This window comes from Rhizopus delemar, genomic scaffold, assembly GCF_000149305.1.
Source record: "Rhizopus delemar RA 99-880 supercont3.6 genomic scaffold, whole genome shotgun sequence".
Taxonomy (NCBI): domain Eukaryota; kingdom Fungi; phylum Mucoromycota; class Mucoromycetes; order Mucorales; family Rhizopodaceae; genus Rhizopus; species Rhizopus delemar.
The window spans coordinates 1,203,772-1,222,109 of NW_027137832.1; the positions used below are offsets into that span (position 1 = coordinate 1,203,772).

Consider the following 18,338-nt stretch of genomic DNA (forward strand, 5'->3'; position numbering starts at 1 on the left):
TGATTTGTTAGGTATAATGCATGCATCCATGACTTCATATTACTGAAACTGATTGCATCTATTTCTGGTTATACTTTAACATTTTGCATAAGAACACTTTAAAAATTTTTAGAAAGCAAAATAAACAAGGACTACACTATTTTTAAATCCCTGGTACTTGTTGCTGTAGTAAAAATGGGATTTTAAAATTTTACTTTTTTTAATGTAGTTTTTTTTATAATCGAATACTTTTTCTTTTTACAAATAAATTAGTACATTATCAATTGAATCAAATGTTGATTGCTATTTCTTTCGCTTCAATCTGAAACTATCATTTTAGTTGAAATCATTGCTTTTCTTTCTTAGCGTACAATAGTTACACTTGCGCTTTTTCTTTTTTTTCTTAAGGAGCTAGGAAAAAAGGATAATAAAAGTAAGTTAAATTTCGTATTACTCGTAGTATAGTATTTCGGAACTTGTCTTTGTTTGATAAAGAAACATTTTTAATTTAAATCAGTGATATAACAATACACAAACAAATAAATATTAGCAAGTAATAATACAAACTTCCCTTATAATTGATTTATCCTATTTAAAGCAAAAAAAAAAAAAAGAAGATTTCTTCAACGATTTGAAGCAATGTGAAAGAGAGCTTGAAAACAGGTTAACACATAACTCAGAATATCAGCTTACTGTTGATCTTTGTCAACCAGAAGCTTCAATTAAACGTGTGCTACATCTTTTTCTTATTCAGCAGGATTTTCAACTCAAACAGCAGCGCTCGTTTACATTTAAACGGTAATAGTATAAAAAACATTTGCCATTGATAATGTAAATTACTTTATGGTCAATATAATTTATATAGAGTTTTCCAATCGCATCCTTATGTCCATTATAAGTAAGCGTAAAGTATCCAAAGTAGCAGAATAAGTATACATAAAAGCCGTTTAACGAGAAATAAACAATTTATTTAATTTAACAAATTTGTAATACAGAGTATTGGATGTATACAATTGTATTCCAGCTTTGAATATAAACCCTATAAATGATGTGGTGTGTAACATTAAAGTACATGAAGCCTGGATAAGTTCAATTAAATGGGCTTGAATTACGCGATAGAAAAAAAGTATAAAAGTATGCATGATCCCATCTTACTATTTAATTCAATAAAAACCTACTTTTTTTTGCTTTTTTTTTTATTCACTAAAACAAAACAATGAAGCTTTTTGCTATTGCTACCTCTCTTTTCTTAGCCGTCAGTACTGGAGTTGATGTAGTTTCTGCTGCTCACAGATACTCAACCGTCAGTGGTGGTGCTAGAGGTACTGCTCAAGCCACTCGTTATTGGGATTGCTGTAAGCCTTCTTGTGGTTGGAATGGCAAAGCAAACGTGTCATCTCCTGTTGGCTCCTGTGCTAAAAATGGTGTTACACTTGTTGATGATAACGTCCAAAGTGGATGTGCAAGTGGCGGATGTAAGTGAAAGAAAAAGAAAATATAGCAAGCAACCAACAAAAATTTTTAGCTGCTTATGTATGTAATGATAACCAGCCTTGGGCTGTTAATGATCACCTTTCATATGGTTTTGCAGCTGCTCGTATTCCCGGTGGTGGTGAAGATCGTTGGTGCTGTTCTTGCTTTGAATTCACTTTCACTGATACAAAGGCTAAGGGTCAGAAGATGGTTGTTCAAATCACAAACACAGGTTATGATGCTGGTACTGAAACTGGTGCTCACTTTGATATAATGATGCCTGGAGGTGGTGTTGGCTTGAATAATGGCTGTAAGCCTCAATGGGGTGCTTCTAATACTGGCTGGGGCGCCACATATGGTGGTGTTTCAAGTGTTTCTGAATGTTCTCAACTTCCTTCCGCCCTTCAACGCGGTTGTAAATGGAGATTCGGCTGGTTCAAGGGTGCTGACAATCCAAATCTTCAATACAAGGAAGTTACTTGTCCTAAAGCAATCACTGATATCAGTGGTTGCATTAGAAAGTAAGACACAACCGATATAATCACACCTCGATACCGTGTATGAATTTACTTTATTTCTATTTCATAAATAAATACCAATTATAGCATATTATTAAACATTATCTGCATGTTACAACACGCTCCTCATCAATAAAAAGAACAACTTATATCCATTCCCTATCTATAGTATACATTCTTCTTTCATTGCTGTAATAACCATATCTGCTTTGCTTTCTTTACAAAACCTACTTTTAGCTCTCCAAACACCAGAAAGAAACCTTATAGCTTCTAGACCTAGCAACTACTGAGACTTACACAAATATTATTAGCTTGATGATTACACACATCATCTTTTCACAACTGCTACTATTTAATAATACTTGTCCCGAGAAAGTGCTTCTTTAATTCAAGCTCTATTCACTAACGATGAAAATTTTAATCAAATGCTTGCTGAGCCCTTGTCAATCATGGGAGATATAGTACTTATGATACGAAAATTTAATGCTACTCTCAAGAGTTTGGTTTTTGAATAGACGTATTCTAAAGCTTCGGGAATTCAATCATATGCTACCTTACTGTCTCATCCACTTTGCTGATATATATTTTTTAAGTATGGTGCTTTTGAAATTAAATCGTTCAGTTTTTTCATAAGAATTATGAAGAATCTTAGAATTATGAAGAATCTTAGAATTAAAACTATATCGTTTATAATGTAACAACAGTTTAAAGATTCAAATGTGATAGTTGGTTGAATTGCTTGACAGAAAGGTTATAGGCCCAATGAACTTTCATACCCCTGACTTATTTATTTATGCTATTGTGTATCGCAAAGGTTTCCGCCTAATAAAAACTGTGAATTGCTTTGCTTTCTTCTTTCTATTCCTTTTTGCTTTATCTGATTGTATCTCGTAAGACAGATTGTTCATACCTTGCTTGGAAAATCTTCCACAATTTCCTTGTCCAAGGCCAACGATTTGACGCTTAGAGTTCTTCTCCTAGATATTTAGCACTATCTGGGAGCCTGTGAGTCTAATCGCCATTGATCGAGCCTCATTTTTTGTGGCCTTGTTTGTAATTTATAAGTGAAAGAGTTGTTTTTCAATTTCTTTCGTCCCCGAAAACTGTTGGTATTCTTCATAAAATTCTGTTACTGCTCTTCTTTCAAACTTTCTGTGGGATTCTATTATAATTTTCTCTGCTAGTCCATTCCCCACCTTCATACTTGAGGATGCTCTAGATGGGCTCTAGTGTTTCTCTACAAGTTGATAATTGAACTGCTTTCCAGTTCGTTCATAATCTCGTATGGAAGATTTGTGGGAAATATATTCTAAGCCCTTAAGGCTAAATATCCTTGCCACCTTTTAGATGATTTACTAAAACGGTGCACGACGAGAAAAAGACCCAGATAAGGAGAGGCCTGAACAATTAAAAATTATAAACAAAGTGCTTCATTCAACAATAAGCCAGAGAATAATAATGCTGCTATCCTGGAGGCCAAACATTTTTCTTCAAAATATAGACAAATATACCGCCGTTATAGCTGCTTCAGCATTTGAAAGTTTCAACCTTAAAGATAGAAGGCTTAACCTTGTTTTCAGAGACTAGTTTCCTGAACACATAGGCCTCAAAGAAAATTGGTAAACCTCATCAATACATTGAAATTAGTTTTGATAATGAAGGAGATAAAATGAGAGTGTTAAATAAGGGGTTTTAATTCTTGATAAAAAAAATCAAGGTACAAGCAACGATAAAAAAAAAACTCCACCCTCATATAGTAAATTGTGGATGGTCAAATACATTACAATATATAAAACGTCAGTTTAATATTTATTTCTTTTCAAGTACTTTTAATGCTCCATTTGGTAAAATTTCACCAAGGTATCCAGTCGTAAACCAGCCATCTGAATCAAGCACATCTGAGGTTGCTTGCTCGTCCTTGTAATAACCACTAAACACATTATTACCACGTACCCAAATTTCACCGCGAGGATTGGGCTTGTCTTCCGCCGTCAATGATCGTTCTTGTAAATCAACCAGCTTTACTTCATTACAAGGCAAAGGTGCACCTCTTGCTTCAGGTGCCGTATTGTAGTCATAGAACATGGATGCAACAATGGTAGAAGTGGTCTCTGGCAAACTGAATGTTTGAATTACTTGAGTACTCAAAACAATTCGCAAAAAAGTGGTCAATTCTAGATCCGTATTATCATCTAAACAAAAAAGTGAATATTACCCAAAAAGCAAATATAGTTTTCAGTAATTTGTGTCTTACCATTATCAATATAAATCAAACGCAAGTTGCCTCCAAACAAATTCTGATGGACACTTCTAAAAACTAGCGTATCATATTTACAATCACCCACCAGTCGACCTTCTTTTAAATATTCTTTTTTGACGTCGTAACCACGTTTAAATAAAAACGATTTTCCATAGTACGATTCAATAAGCTGCTTGACCTGCTTCAAAAACCAAGAGCCGCTACAAAATCACATGTCATTTTCTTTTTTCTTTTTATTTCTCTTATTCACTTACCTGGCAAAAATGGTTGGCTTATTTTTGGCTACGATAGAAAGATGAGCTGCAACATCAATGTTATCCGAACCATTGATTTCAGGTCCAAAAACGACAGAGCCTCCCAAAAAGCTTACAGCAGCGGTTAATACGTGTCCCAAAATATTGTCTGTTGGCAAAAAAGAGTGAAACGTTAGAAACCAATATTAGGAGGCGGATAAAATTATTTACCAATAGGAAGGTTTAACATTAATCGGTCCTTAATCGTAATTTTTTGTTGTGGAGGGATGGTTAAGAGGTAGGAAGCTTTAAAATAGTACTATTTAGCTAAAAAAGCAAATGCATCGAGCGATGTTTAAATAAAAATTACTTACATATACTGGACAACAGGTTCTTTTGTGTCAACACAACGCCATGCTTAGATTCCTGAATTTTTCAATAACAGAGTTCACGGTAAGTTTATCCTATTTTACCTTTTCATCAGCAGAATTAAAGTAAATACTTGCTACATCATTAGGAGCTTTGTTTTTAAAGAGTTTAGTATTGCAGTTAATCAAAATTAACAATCATTGCTTATTACCAACTTGAATATCATCATATTTTTCATTTTCTCCCTTTTTCTCTAAGTCAGTAAAGGATATCAACTCAACTCCAGCATTTTGTGCCTCTTTTTTGTGTAAACCCGATATGTCTCCAATGATAACAATATGTTTCAAGCTCGAGTTGTTACTTGCAGTATTTAAGACGACTTGTAAAAGGTTGGAGTCTACTATAAGGACTTTAAGACTTGTCTTTTCGAGAACATTTGAAAGATGAGAAGACGAAGCTTGAGCAGAGACAGGAACAGTAACAAGACCATGCATATGGCAAGCTATCATTACAGTAATTAAACTTAAGAATGTGACCAATTTCACATTGTCATACCTATCTCTGTCAACACAGTATCTAATGTATGCATTAGTACATTGTTTCCATATCATGATATATGAACGCTACTTACAATAAGAGTTCAAAGCATAAATACCGACAAAGGAGTCTTCATCTCTTGATTGAGGAACTAGCTTACTTAAAACGCGAAGCCCTTGATAGACAAATTGAGCTTTCTGACCAATTTTTTCTATTACTCGTGTCGTTAATTATTTATATATGGTAAGAAAAAACACCAACTAACCGTAAGTGGCCTATGTAGAAAATATAAGTAAGAGAATTTAAAAAATAATTAGGCTTACATATCCATTATCTTGCTGCAAAAACTCGGTATTGCTGTGCTTTTTAATACCACCTGCCTTATAAAAATCTGCTAGGGTACGAATACTACGCTCAAAGGTTGAGCATAAAGGTGTACTTGTTGGATACATTCTCGAGCGGTAAATGGCACTCTCTCCAGGATAGCGAAGTCGAGAAACATCGGATTGAGTATTCAATAATAAAGGATGAATGTCTGATGTTTTGGAGTTACGTGCAGATAATAGAGCTGCGGTACCAACAATAGTTGCTAATAAAGTATAACTTAAAGTATCTAATTCGAAGGCCATACTTTCTTTTTTTCTTGATACTTCAAATAAAAAAGGTTGCAGAGAAAAAGGAAGGGAATATTTTGAATTTAATTTTAAACACCGAAAGCGCGGCTGTTTTTGCAATTACCTCCTAAGCACTGAAGGATAATATTTAGCTTATTTGTTGATGTCACAGCTTGATTACTGTAGAGATATCTGCATGAAGCAGTTCAGCAAGGCATAGGGCTTATATTTAAATACTAAAAGTAACTTGTTTTAATGAGGCGCTTTCGCTGTGTAATATGTAGTTTTTATTATTTTACAAAAGGGTGGGTGTTATGAAAAGAATAAATATTAGACAATATACATTAAAAAGGAGTGAAGATGGTATAAGTATATTAATATATACATGCTTGCATGTGAGTCTTGCGATGAGGAGTTAATTTTGAAATAGCTGATTAATGAGGGGATCTATCATTATATGGTCCTCTTCGGTTTTGATATATTCGCTTTGTTCATGTTCATAAATAGCAGAAGGATCAGTGTACAAATCAAATACATTTGAAGAATCTTTAAAAGGATTATCATTCAATTCCAATTGTTCCTTTTTCGGAGAAGAAATATTGGATTCATTACTGCTGCTACTGCTGCTGATACTGAAACGACAAGAATCATGAGTGCTAGAGGTAGGTTCGAAAATAGACTGTGTTTCAAAAAGTAAGCCATTTGCACAGGTAGCGGTCGTTGGCCCAGGCAACATTAAGTCATTTAAACATATGGTCCTTGCACCATCTACATGAAATTCAGCTGTACTAGGTGAAAGGCAATCGTCAATTGAATCAGCTGTGCCACTATGAAGCGATTCATTATCATCATGAGATTTGCGACGTGCTGTTTTATGGTTTGATTTTCTGGAAGCAAGTGAATCTACCGTCAAAACTGTGTCCACACGGAGAGAATTCTTGCGACGAGGGTTTAGCTCGGGCATGAATTTTGTACGATATACATCCAGCACACGTTGAAGTAAGTTTTTACGATTAGCCAGCTGCTTTGGGTTCAACCATGCCAGTTTCCATGCTAACTCATTACATCTTACTTCTTCCAACTGTCGCTGTGAAGCAAAGGGTGAATTTGTGTTAATTTCCATGGCGCGGGGATAAACGCAGTTTGCTTTACGAAATTCCATATCAATCGAATCAAGAGAAACTGAATCTACATTAATACGGATTCTGCATTTGTATCGACCAACACCATCGTCAATGGACACTGTCTTTGGTAAATCGTGTTCGGGTTTTTTATTTGTACACCGCTCCTCTTCTTCAGGTTCCTCGGAGTCTCTTTGCTTGCGTTTACGAAGTGTGCCTTTTAATAATTTCTCTTGACGTGCTACTCGTCTAGATCGCATGCTGGGATATCGATTGCGGTAGGAATCCACTGCGCGTTGGATCAAACCACGTTTACCGGCGATTTCCGATGCATTGAGATATGCTAGCTTCCATCCCAATGTGTTGCATTCTGTTTCGTATGCCCAGCGATTTCCCTTATATTCTTCACGAGGTAAGTTTGCACGAGGGTACACCTAAGGTAACCAACTGTAAATTATTTGAACATAATGACGTGAAAGAGAAAAGCTTACACAATTTTCGTTCTTAAATGACTCTTCCAACTGGTTAAGATCTACTTTTTCAATGTCTGTACGAATGGAGTAGCGGCGAAGAACTCTGTGATGAGAATAAACAAAACTGACCCACTCGATGCCTTCACGAATTTCGGTACGAGGCTCATGACTTGTAACAGAGGTAGAGGAAGTTGTCGTGGTAGTGGTACTTGTATCGTCTTCAGTCTTAACAGTAACCGTATCAACGGTTGATGCACTAGGTGAGCGAGTGTTATCGGAATCAGGCCCAGTTGCTGCAGTAACGTCGGACGAAGGTGGCTTAGTTATCTTTGCTTTGGGCATCTGCACTGTGGCAGAGGAAGTCATCGTATCTGCTAGGGCTTTTGCTATTTGTGCTGCAACAAGTGTCCAATCATGATGTAATGTTGTATGATTAGCAATTGGAGTAACAGGTGCTGATACAGCTATCGATAAATTCAGTTGGTAAGAAAAAAAAAATTATGACTCATTTTTTGTTACCGGTCTGTTTTGGCGAGGATTGTTTCTTTACTTTTACTTTGTTTAGAGTTTTTTCAATTTCTTCCAGCTGCGTAGCAGTAAGTGACTCAAGGAGTGATTCAGATTTTTCAGTAGGATGGAGTAAATCGTTTACGCATAATTGTAAGTGAAGGTTATCATTATTAGCTGAAGATATTTCTGACATATTTGTGATATCTGCCATTCAATCAATATCAAAAGAAATGAATAAATTAGAATTGATAGTTGAACGGTGTAAAAAAAAAGATTAGAAAACGCGTCCAGCAGTTTAAAGAATAGAAAGGAAAGAGGGAAAAAAAATCAAATACTTGTGAAATATCAAAGATTTTATTGCATGTGGAGATGGAAAATTTTTTTTGAATTCATTTGAATTTCCGAAGAAACGAAGAAAAAAGAATAATGCTTTATTTGTTTGGGAAAAGATGAATGAGTTCCATTTACTTTTTGCTTAATTTTTGTTTTGCAACTCTACTTTATCGTTGTCCTTTGTGGATCCTAAAATATTTAGCATTTTTGACATTTACAAAGTTTAAATTCATGTTACACTAACTGCACGGATTCTTCATTCATTGCAATTCTTTGAACAATTGAGATACTTGCGCAGTCATTGCAATTAAATCATCAAGACGAATGTTCTAATATAAAATGTTTTTGAAAATTATATGTTTCAATGAATCATAACCTATCAAAATTAGCGAGATCTACCTCTTCTTTGTTAATCAGTGGAGTAAGAACAAATATCCGTAGGTTTTTCGTGTTACACTCATTAGGACTGGATAAGCTATTAACCTTTTTTTTTTTTTACGTCAAGCAGTTTTCTGTTTATGTTACAAATAAAACCTTATAATAATGCTTGCTATAAACTTTACTTTAAATGAAAGTTTGCAGCTAATTGCAGGAGTAGAACTAGACAAAACTTCTGCGTGATGATATATAGCAATGACAAATGAATTTAATACTTAAATGTTGTATGCAAACATGCAAATTTTAAATTATAAAAATTATATAATAGATTATGAATCTAGAATTATAAAAATCGGATAATTATTCCACCAGGTTTAGACTCAAAGAAATCAAGGCTTATGAAAAGAACCAATTAGTTACACAGCTATCGTCAAATTATAGGATATATGTATCCTCTAGTATTCTTAAAGCTGTACAAGAGGCAAGCAAAGAAAGGATAAGAGAATTTAAAATTTCAATAGAAAGAACTCATTTTAAGTAATAAGAACTGAAACAATAAATGTATTATAATTATAAAATAGTTCCTTATAAAACACGCTTACTTTTGTTTTATCTTATATTATTGGAAAATAGCCTTTTGCAACAATATGGTCAATATACAAAGATTTGAATTAATAGCTAGTGGTTTAAAAGGAGATGCTTTGTCTTCTCTTGTTTCTATTGATGATTTTCCGAAAAAGTTATTTTTTTTATTGCATTAATTTATTGAGAAATAGCTTGCATGCGCTTATATTCAAGTGACATGATTCAGCCGCGCATTAAGTAATCAGTTTCTAAATAGTATGGTTTGAAAGGATTTTTTGGTTCTAGTAACCTGTTTGAACATTTGACATTAAATAACTAGAAAACATTTAAAATAAGAGTATATAAAGTGTTCTGTTTATTCAATTTCTTAAAAAGCGCTCAAACATAGTTTAATCCAAGGCTTTATGAGAACTGATACAAAGAGTTTTAACAGCAGCCCGGAGGTGTAGGAGGCGTAGGAGGAGTAGGGGGAGTTGGGGGAACCCTGGCAGGCCGAAATCCGCCGCTACGACGAGAGATATGGCTCCAAACGGGATAGTAGGCTATCATATATTCATTGGCCTCAGATGGAGATATAATATCGGATTCCAAAGCTTGTTGTTGAGTTCCAGCTTCGGAGGAAGTAGCGAAAGTTTGGGTACCAAAGACAGAGAGGATTAAAAGGGTGGTAAAAGATAAAAACTTCATTTTTTTAATATCGAACAAATACAATGTGTTGGTCACCAATTTATATTAAAAACATTTTTTATTTATCATATAAGCCTATAAAAATAAAAAGGCTTATGAAGAAAAAAAAGGAGCTTTCACCCTTTTATCGTCTGTGTGAGAAAACTGATACATAAGTACAGGCTTATTATACCATTTCAAGACAGTTTATGTTAGAAAGGATACAAAAAGAGAACTAATTTTGCAGTATTCATTAGGATTGTGACTGCAGCCTGTCATTTAAAATTTTGAGGAACCTTCTTTATACCCCGGGGTTATTTGCTTCTTTTTGTAACAAAAAATGGCATCCTTGAAAGCAACATCCAACTTGTTTCGGCCTCAAGTTAATGTTTGGACAAGAGCAATTCAGAAACAGCCTTTCTTGGCACATAGTATTGTTCTTTCACAAGTTCCAAAAGCCTCTATTTTAGGCATTCGTGCTTATTCTTCAAAGAACAATCAAATGCAAATTCCTTTGCGCGATCTTGGTGTTTTTGGTAAAATAATAACAGCCATTAAAGGTCGAAAAGAAAGCAAACTTACAGAGGTTCTTAGCTAACTACATTCCTCCCGAGACTTCACCTTCGGTTTCTGACTTTTCTAATTGGCGCTTAACAAAATGGCGCAACTTGAAGAACAGTGTGCAAAATCTATTAAGGTAGGGCAGGTAGTAAATTAACTATAAATGTGAATTACCAATTTTTTTAAATAGTGTTGGTATTATCAAACGTAAGTCTCAATTTGAAAAATGGAACTCCCAAAAATTCCTTGCAGAAGCTGGAGAAACTTATAAAGACATGAATGATGCATTTGCCAGGTACGTATATTTAATTCCCTTTTTATGTATTTTAAACAGTCTTTTATATCTGTATAACTACTTTTAGAGGTGATCGTGGAATGCTGGAAGAAGTTTGTCTAGATGCAATGTACTCTGTAAGTTCTGCCGAAAGCCTTTTTTTTTTTTTTTACAAGGATTATAGTAATAACAAACGTATATAATAGAATTTGAAAAACCAAATCAAGGGTCGTAATAACGTACGTTGGGAATGGAGATATCATGGTGATGTCGAAGCACCAAAGATTGTTTGTGTTCGCTGCATTAGTTCAACTGGTATGAGTAAACATGGCTTTGCAATTGGACAGGTTACAGTTAGAATGTTTACCAAGCAGGTTAGTTGATAAGTTTTTATTAATATATATCTAATTTACTGAATTTATACTTTCAGTCAATGGCTGTTTATGACAAAAAGAACAGATTAGTTGGGGGTGATCCTAATAAGATTCACAATGTATTGGAATATGTAGTTTTTCAAAAAACTATATCAAATGCGGAAGATATCTGGAGAGTTTATGGAAAAGTAGCAGCTCCTGAAAAATTAATAAAATAATAGAATTTGTATAGTATATATAGATGTACACATAAATCAAGGCACAGATATAATTGTTCTGTATTTTTGGGGATTTTGAGTTTTACCAAGTCTGTTATTGTCAAAGAGCCAATATTTCTGACAAGGCATTATTCGATCACCCTTGCTCAAATATGAAAAAGCCAATAACATATGATTTTTATAGCTAACCCTTTGTTTTCACTTTTGTCTTCACCAACATTCGCAACAAAATTACTCACTTCCTGTAAAATGTAGTAATCTTTCATAGGAAACGTCTTTTTTTTTATCTTTGCTTCATTTTTTTAGCTACTTCCTTTCAATTAAATAATATTACATGCCTTTTGATACTTTGACTTTTGCTGTTGAAATAATGCAGATTAAGACAGTAGGTAAAAGTCTGAATGAGGCCTAATGGACGTGTTTGGGCAGAATTCAAATGTAGAGAGAATATTTCCCTTGTAGTACTTCTAATAAGCAACGTTCTCTGCGTAAGTAATAAATAAATTCGTTCATCTTGTTCACTTGAGGTTTATTCTAAGAAAGGCCATTCAAAGACAAGATCATATAGTTAAAATCTTCAGTAGTGACCTTTATATTTTGAGTAAGGGCACTTATGATGCAAATTTGAAAAAGCTTGACATCAATCTATAAACTGATAGACAGCTGTAAATAGCACCATCAGTGATCGGCAAATCACAAAGACATAAATTGTAATTGACATGCAAAAATCGTCATTAAAATGATGTATTGTTTTAATCACTGAATGGATTGATTTATATTGGAAATCGCTATTATTTGTCTTTACAAGAGTACTCGTTTTGATGTCTCCTGGCAATATGCTAATCCCCCCCCCCTGAATTGGAGACTATCTGCCGAGTATATGTCAATTCTAGAGCTGCTTGCTATAGTTAGTGCCTGGTAATGAGCTAATGTTATATACAGATGAAGTAGAAACAGCAATAGGAGAAATTAATAAGAATATCCATTGTTCATTTAGCAAATGTGAATTTGGTCTTTGCTTTTTCTGAATTTGATTTATAAACCTACGTATGAAGTGTCTGTAAAATTGCGTTTGTTAGCGATCAAGACTCTCTGCCTGCGTCTAAGTGTATACTGATATCCAAGTTTCTGCTATAAAGCTCTTTTGTTAAAGTAAGAATAATTTCTTGCCATTGAATAGCATACCTTGTGAACAAACGACTAGCACTTTGCTGTATTAAAAGATTAAAAACAAGATTTTATTATTCTTATTCGAATACAGCCGCATATTTTCTACGGTAACATAACCTTGATACTGATCACAATTATAAAGGGAAAAATCTTTTTGCAGACATAATATATTACTTTTTCATATCTGTTTTTGTTGTCACAAGTACCAATTGTGTTTAGCACATTTTTCTACCTGGTTGGTGTTACTTTACGTACACTTATATGTTATTTTATAAGGTACAAATGCAATTAGAAAGTACTTGGTGAAAAAACTATCTAGTAAGAAACAAAAAGTGCATTCTCACGTTCACTTTGCATGAAGTTACCAAAAAAGAGGAAGATGACAGTCGCTAAGAAAGGAAAGTACAACGTTGCGCAAATTATGCAATATACACAAAAATGGAAAATAACAAGTATTTTTATTAATCTGTACCAAAGTATCTGTACTCAAAATTTAGATAAAAGAAAAATGTAATAACTTATATTTACCTGCAACCAAAATCGCCACAACCGGGAACAATATATTTATCCTTGTTGAGACCAGCGTCTAATTCGCCAATAACAATTTTGACCTTTGGGTATTTGGCAATAAAGGAATCGATTCCTTCAGGGGAGCCAATCAAGTTTAAGAAAATAATATGTTCTTCTTTCACATTGTTATCTAATAAAACTTGAACAGCCTGCATTGCAGACCCACCAGTAGCTATCCAAAAAAAGAATACGGTGAGCTTATGGTGATGTTACAAAACATGAATATTTTTATACCGAGCATTGGATCTAATAAGAACACATATCGAGAAGCGATATCCTTAGGAAGTTTAGAATAGTAAAGCTAAAGTAAAAAAAAAAAAAAAAAAAAAAAAAAAAAAAAAGAAAAAAAAAGTATAGTGAGTACTTTTTTATAGAGCAGATTTGTTCATTACTTTGGGTTCGTGGGTTTCTTCATCACGTTGAATCAAAATCTTGCCAATTCTGACACTTCTATAAAAAGAAAAAAATGAAATTGAGAAACAGATGTGAATGTGGTTTTATTTTTAGCAAACCTGCAACATTCTCGCAAGCCTTGCTCCATAGCTTCACCAGCTCGCATAATAGAGACACCACAGATGCGACCTTCAAAGGCGATACCTTTGTAGTCATTACCCGTTGGTGTTGTGATGGATTTGTCTATAACAGGTAAATGATTTAATCCTAGATAGGGTAAATTATTGATGTTAGCCCTGTAAAGAAGAGAAAAGAGAGTAAGAACCTTCTTCAACAAGGAGACGAATGATACGATCAGCGTAGAAGATAAAGTCAGCACGAGGCGTATCTTTATCACGAATAATCGTCATCAATCCCTTCAATTGGGAGTTTTGCGTAAGAAGTTTAACTTGTTCTGGTAGCGTGTAGCTGTCAGTCATTTTAGTCCAATAAAAAAAAAAAAAAAAAAAAAAAAAAAAAAAAAAAAAAGAAAAAAAAAAGAAAAAGAAAAAGAAAAGGAAGAAAAAAAGAGCAGTGAAGAAAAGTAGTAGAAAACTTTTCCCAGTAACAATTAACTTTCAGAGCCGCAAGCCACATTATATGAGTATATTCCGACCTCAATGTCTATCTAAGTATAAGAGTAATATGGTACAAAGGAATAATGTGAAAGAAGATCGTTGGCTTTTAGAACTTAATCAAATTCTATAACCTAAAATTTTTTCACATAATGCCCAAGTCTCGAGCTGCAGTAAATATCAAAAGCATTTTATGAGATCTTTGAAGTTAACAAAATAACAACAGTGTCAATAATTGAGATAGCCATGAAGCTCGGCCTTACTTATGTTGTTAATATGAATATTAAACAAATGTTCTGAAATGAAGCATCTTTGTAAAAAGCGGAGTTAAAATTCAAATATACCGTCTTTTATTGTACCCTTTGCTTTAAATATACTTTTTATTTTAAATCACAAAATACAGATTTCCAGCTTTCTTGCGGGTGTAACAAAAATAAATCGCGCTTTTGACAATGATTGGCCAGGAAAAATAGAAAAGTTACACAAGTTTCAAAGTAAATGTTCGGATACCTGGAAACCTGCTTGCGTGGAATTTGAAAAATATTCAGTGTCTATGAATCTGCAATTTTTTTAAAATGAAAGAGAAATTATGACAGATAAAGATGGTGATTATTTAGTAAAGCAAGTAAAATATTATGAGGATGTGATTACTTTTGAAATCCTAATCAATTTTGATACATATCAGCCAGTGCAATCTGAAGGAAATACGCTAAATACTTTACCCTCTAATTACGCTCTTTTTCTCTTTTTATCACGTTTTTTTATATTTTTCAAAATGCTAACAGCTATTAATTTTTGCTTTCAAATTTTTCTTGTAAACTCGATCCTGCTAAATATCATTTGAATAAATCTTTGGATTGCCCTTTATCCAGATATTTATCCAAATTCATTTTTCCAAGAATACTTTTCTCATATCTCTTGACAAAGGATACTTCGTTTTCGCTCACAGTCAATGATTCTGCGATACAGGATAACAGAGGTACTCTGCCAGGAATTTTAATGAAGAAATTGGAATCTGTGTCCATCACGACAAATTCTTGCTTTACTTTCAGATTGTGCTTCAATCCGCGATCATTGATCCGGTTTTCTTTTCTTGAGTCAGGTACATTTTTGTTTATGAAGCAAATAATGTTGATAGTATCAATGAAATTATATTCATAATTTCTGTCTTTAGTAGATGTGTTCTTGGCAAGTTTACCAACAGTTGAATGGCTGCATCTTTGGTAAATTAAATCAAATCGAATAATAAACTAATGTATTAAAATGTCTATCGTTTATTATATATTTAATAAATGGTAACTTCAACTTCAAATCCGGGCCCAATGGAGATGAATATGATTTGCTTGACAACTTCCGGGAGACTTTCAGGTGGCAATTCTGGTAAGCACGAAAAAAGATCCCTCACTGCTACAGGTAATAGTATGGTGATAAGCTCCGACTCACTTTTTGATAATGGAGCTGCGGTCACCGTTCCTAGTTTCGGGCATCATGAGTCGACGGTGCATCTGAAGGCAGTGAATGACATGGGCTTTTGTGAAGGACTGGTTAGGGCGCCGAGGACAGGCTTTGTATCGACCACCAGGGAGCCATCCCAGGCGCCAACGTATACAGCGACTTCTTTCAGACTTGGACATAGGTAGCCATAAAACAGGGTCGAGAGAGATAATTGGGTGACAGTGCATAAGGAGGACGGAGGCATACATAGAACATTTGCGGTTGAGGTTGTCTTGGCGGTATTCTAGTTGTATTGAACGTAACGAGCGGTGATCCAGGGACTCTGGGTTTGAGGAGCATCGCTTCCAAATGGGAGACTTAGAGAGCTTGTACCAATGGGAGTAGCTTCGGGGCTGGCGAATAAGTGGAAGAAGATGGTGTAGCAGAGCATCTTCTGGTAGAGTAATTGAGCGTAGGAGAAACTGAGATTGGAGAGTGTAAGCACGTTCCTGCATGGTTGGTAGGTTCGACATGTGTAGCATTATCATAGTGGAAGATGTGCGAGAGCCTCCGAAAATCCGACGCAAGCAGGCGTCTTGAGCATTTTCCAGTTGTTTACTTAGGAATGTAGTGAGCTTGGTAATAGCCAGGCCGTATTCCAGTTGAGCACGAACAATTTGCCTATAAAAGCGAGTAGCAAGGAGAGGGGCAAAGCCTTTAGGGTGAACGTCAATAGCTGAGAGTTGGTTCATAGTGGCAAGGGCTTTAGCCTTGCTTCGATTGGCCAATCTAACAGTATCGAGATAGCCACCAGGGCGAAAAGGAATACCGAGATAGGGAAAGGAGGAGTGTATTGGGATCTTTTCGCCATAGAGTGTAGCTAGAAGATGATTGTGAAGGTCCAGGATGACACATTTGCTGGGATTCCACCGATATCCGAGTTGGTAGCTGTGGTTTTTACAAGGCTGCAGAAGAGTGTCCATATCGTTTTAGTAGCTATGAGGACAACGTCTCCAGCGTATAAAAGGCAATTCAAGCGAAGAATGAGATCCGTAGAGGTAAGATCTGAAGATATCGGATGAGGACGTAGTATTTGAGGCAGCTCGTTTATATATACAGAATATAGAAAAGGAGAAAGAATGGGTCCTTGTAGAACTCCAGTGACTGGTGAAAAACGAGTGGATTTTGTGTTGTTGAACAGGACATCTATTTGAACATCATCAAATAAGCTTCGTAGTAGGATGACAAGTGCTGCAGATGATGTTTTTTCTAACGGGCGCCATATTTGACGGCGATCCACAGTGTCGTATGCTGACTTGATGTCCAAGAAGGCCAGCACTGGGGCTATGCAATAATAGCGACAGAGGATTTTGCAAACCTCAGTGTATGAATAATGCACTATTTCCAGAAATTAAAAGTCGCATTTTGTAAAGTTTTATAATACAGTTTATATACAATTGTGGCAAGCTACGGCGACTTTAATTTCTGGAAATAATGTACTTTCTGTATAGGAATAACATGCTAAAATTTAATTGCCTTATTCATGACAGAAATTAGACATAACGGAGTTTAAAATAGATGTGTCCCTGGTGTGGATAATCTAACAGCACTTGGAATATGACTGTTCATAGCTTTTTTTTTTGTTCATTTAAAATGCTCGTTAAAGATCTTCCTACTGACGAGCAAACTGCACTTAGAGTATATATATACCAGCTCCAAAAGCACAATTCGTACTTATTTATGGAAATAGAACTTGCAAAAGGATATTAGCTCATTGTATTCTGCTCTTTCTGAAGAGTACAAAGCAGAATGGAATTTAGAATGTCAAAAAAAGACATATACTGAATGTCCTAAAGTCGTTAAACATGTACATATAACTTTGATATAAAAACATTTTGGGATTTTATTTTTTAATCGCTTGTATTTAGGTAGAAGAGTCATTGAAGGCTTTGGATATCTTTGACAAGTGTCAAATTATTCCTGTTGAGCCTGATTATTACGACTGGGAGCTTCAGCAAAGAGCGTAAGAAGCCATTACTATTTTTATACATAAAAGAAAACTTATACACTTTTCTCTACTTAAAGTTTTAGAGTCAATGCACCATCAAAAGAACATATGTGCAAAAGTGTTATACTTGAAAATACACGTTGTACACATGAAGATATATCAGGTAATATATAAAAAAAGGTGGATTGAAATGTATTAACAAAACAAACAAGATCCTTTATATTCTAGATATTATTGTGTTATTACACAGGTAAGGTCAACAAGCAAAAGGATTTTTTGTGTTATTAAATCATTAGAAAAGTATGTAGCACCAGTCAACACACAGAAATTATTAAACTATTGCCGTAACTTGAAGAATAAAGAGATCAGCAAAAAGTATTACAATTTCCGTCTTGCTGATCCTGAGGTTTGCTCTTAATAAATAAGTATAACATGGCAACTAAAATAGGATGATAGGTGTCACTTCAACTTACTGGGTTTGAGAAAGGTGGCGTTTCTCCTTTTGGAATGAAGCAACCTGTTCCTATCATCCTTGCTGAATCAGTGACAAAGCTTAAGGTACAATAATCAAACCAATTGAGACATCTTATTTATTCTATCAAATAGCCCTCTGTAATCTATCTTGGTGCTGGTCATATAGATTGGAAATTAGGCATTCCTATAGACACTTTTA

The 18,338-nt window shown here is 34.6% G+C and overlaps 8 protein-coding genes across 8 annotated transcripts; 3 read left to right on the plus strand and 5 right to left on the minus strand.

Annotated features, from left to right (window-relative positions):
* Positions 1–1,195: 1,195 nt before the first annotated feature.
* RO3G_08461 (uncharacterized protein) lies at positions 1,196–2,326 on the plus strand (the record flags this gene model as incomplete). The annotated part of the gene is made up of 4 exons (XM_067663051.1): positions 1,196–1,454; positions 1,505–1,973; positions 2,140–2,161; positions 2,282–2,326. The coding sequence occupies 4 exons, from the start codon at positions 1,196–1,198 to the stop codon at positions 2,324–2,326; spliced, it is 795 nt and encodes a 264-aa protein (XP_067519152.1).
* A 1,453-nt stretch (positions 2,327–3,779) lies between these two features.
* RO3G_08462 (uncharacterized protein) lies at positions 3,780–5,998 on the minus strand (the record flags this gene model as incomplete). Its single annotated transcript, XM_067663052.1, has 8 exons — positions 3,780–4,162; positions 4,225–4,430; positions 4,485–4,632; positions 4,695–4,782; positions 4,937–4,983; positions 5,044–5,334; positions 5,464–5,580; positions 5,743–5,998. 8 exons carry the CDS (start codon positions 5,996–5,998, stop codon positions 3,780–3,782), a joined length of 1,536 nt encoding a protein of 511 aa, XP_067519153.1.
* A 400-nt stretch (positions 5,999–6,398) lies between these two features.
* On the minus strand, positions 6,399–8,233 carry RO3G_08463 (uncharacterized protein; the record flags this gene model as incomplete). The annotated part of the gene is made up of 3 exons (XM_067663053.1): positions 6,399–7,538; positions 7,596–8,041; positions 8,230–8,233. 3 exons carry the CDS (start codon positions 8,231–8,233, stop codon positions 6,399–6,401), a joined length of 1,590 nt encoding a protein of 529 aa, XP_067519154.1.
* A 1,576-nt stretch (positions 8,234–9,809) lies between these two features.
* On the minus strand, positions 9,810–10,070 carry RO3G_08464 (uncharacterized protein; the record flags this gene model as incomplete). Its single annotated transcript, XM_067663054.1, has 1 exon — positions 9,810–10,070. The coding sequence occupies one exon, from the start codon at positions 10,068–10,070 to the stop codon at positions 9,810–9,812; it is 261 nt and encodes an 86-aa protein (XP_067519155.1).
* Positions 10,071–10,389: 319 nt separating this feature from the next.
* RO3G_08465 (uncharacterized protein) lies at positions 10,390–11,476 on the plus strand (the record flags this gene model as incomplete). The annotated part of the gene is made up of 6 exons (XM_067663055.1): positions 10,390–10,585; positions 10,644–10,746; positions 10,801–10,905; positions 10,973–11,021; positions 11,091–11,258; positions 11,315–11,476. 6 exons carry the CDS (start codon positions 10,390–10,392, stop codon positions 11,474–11,476), a joined length of 783 nt encoding a protein of 260 aa, XP_067519156.1.
* A 1,531-nt stretch (positions 11,477–13,007) lies between these two features.
* On the minus strand, positions 13,008–14,088 carry RO3G_08466 (uncharacterized protein; the record flags this gene model as incomplete). Its single annotated transcript, XM_067663056.1, has 6 exons — positions 13,008–13,035; positions 13,175–13,388; positions 13,451–13,517; positions 13,609–13,666; positions 13,729–13,852; positions 13,935–14,088. 6 exons carry the CDS (start codon positions 14,086–14,088, stop codon positions 13,008–13,010), a joined length of 645 nt encoding a protein of 214 aa, XP_067519157.1.
* A 1,574-nt stretch (positions 14,089–15,662) lies between these two features.
* On the minus strand, positions 15,663–16,640 carry RO3G_08467 (uncharacterized protein; the record flags this gene model as incomplete). The annotated part of the gene is made up of 1 exon (XM_067663057.1): positions 15,663–16,640. One exon carries the CDS (start codon positions 16,638–16,640, stop codon positions 15,663–15,665), a length of 978 nt encoding a protein of 325 aa, XP_067519158.1.
* Positions 16,641–17,310: 670 nt separating this feature from the next.
* Positions 17,311–18,232, plus strand: RO3G_08468 (uncharacterized protein; the record flags this gene model as incomplete). The annotated part of the gene is made up of 6 exons (XM_067663058.1): positions 17,311–17,355; positions 17,408–17,524; positions 17,586–17,680; positions 17,749–17,828; positions 17,962–18,071; positions 18,122–18,232. 6 exons carry the CDS (start codon positions 17,311–17,313, stop codon positions 18,230–18,232), a joined length of 558 nt encoding a protein of 185 aa, XP_067519159.1.
* Between the last annotated feature and the right edge of the window lie 106 nt (positions 18,233–18,338).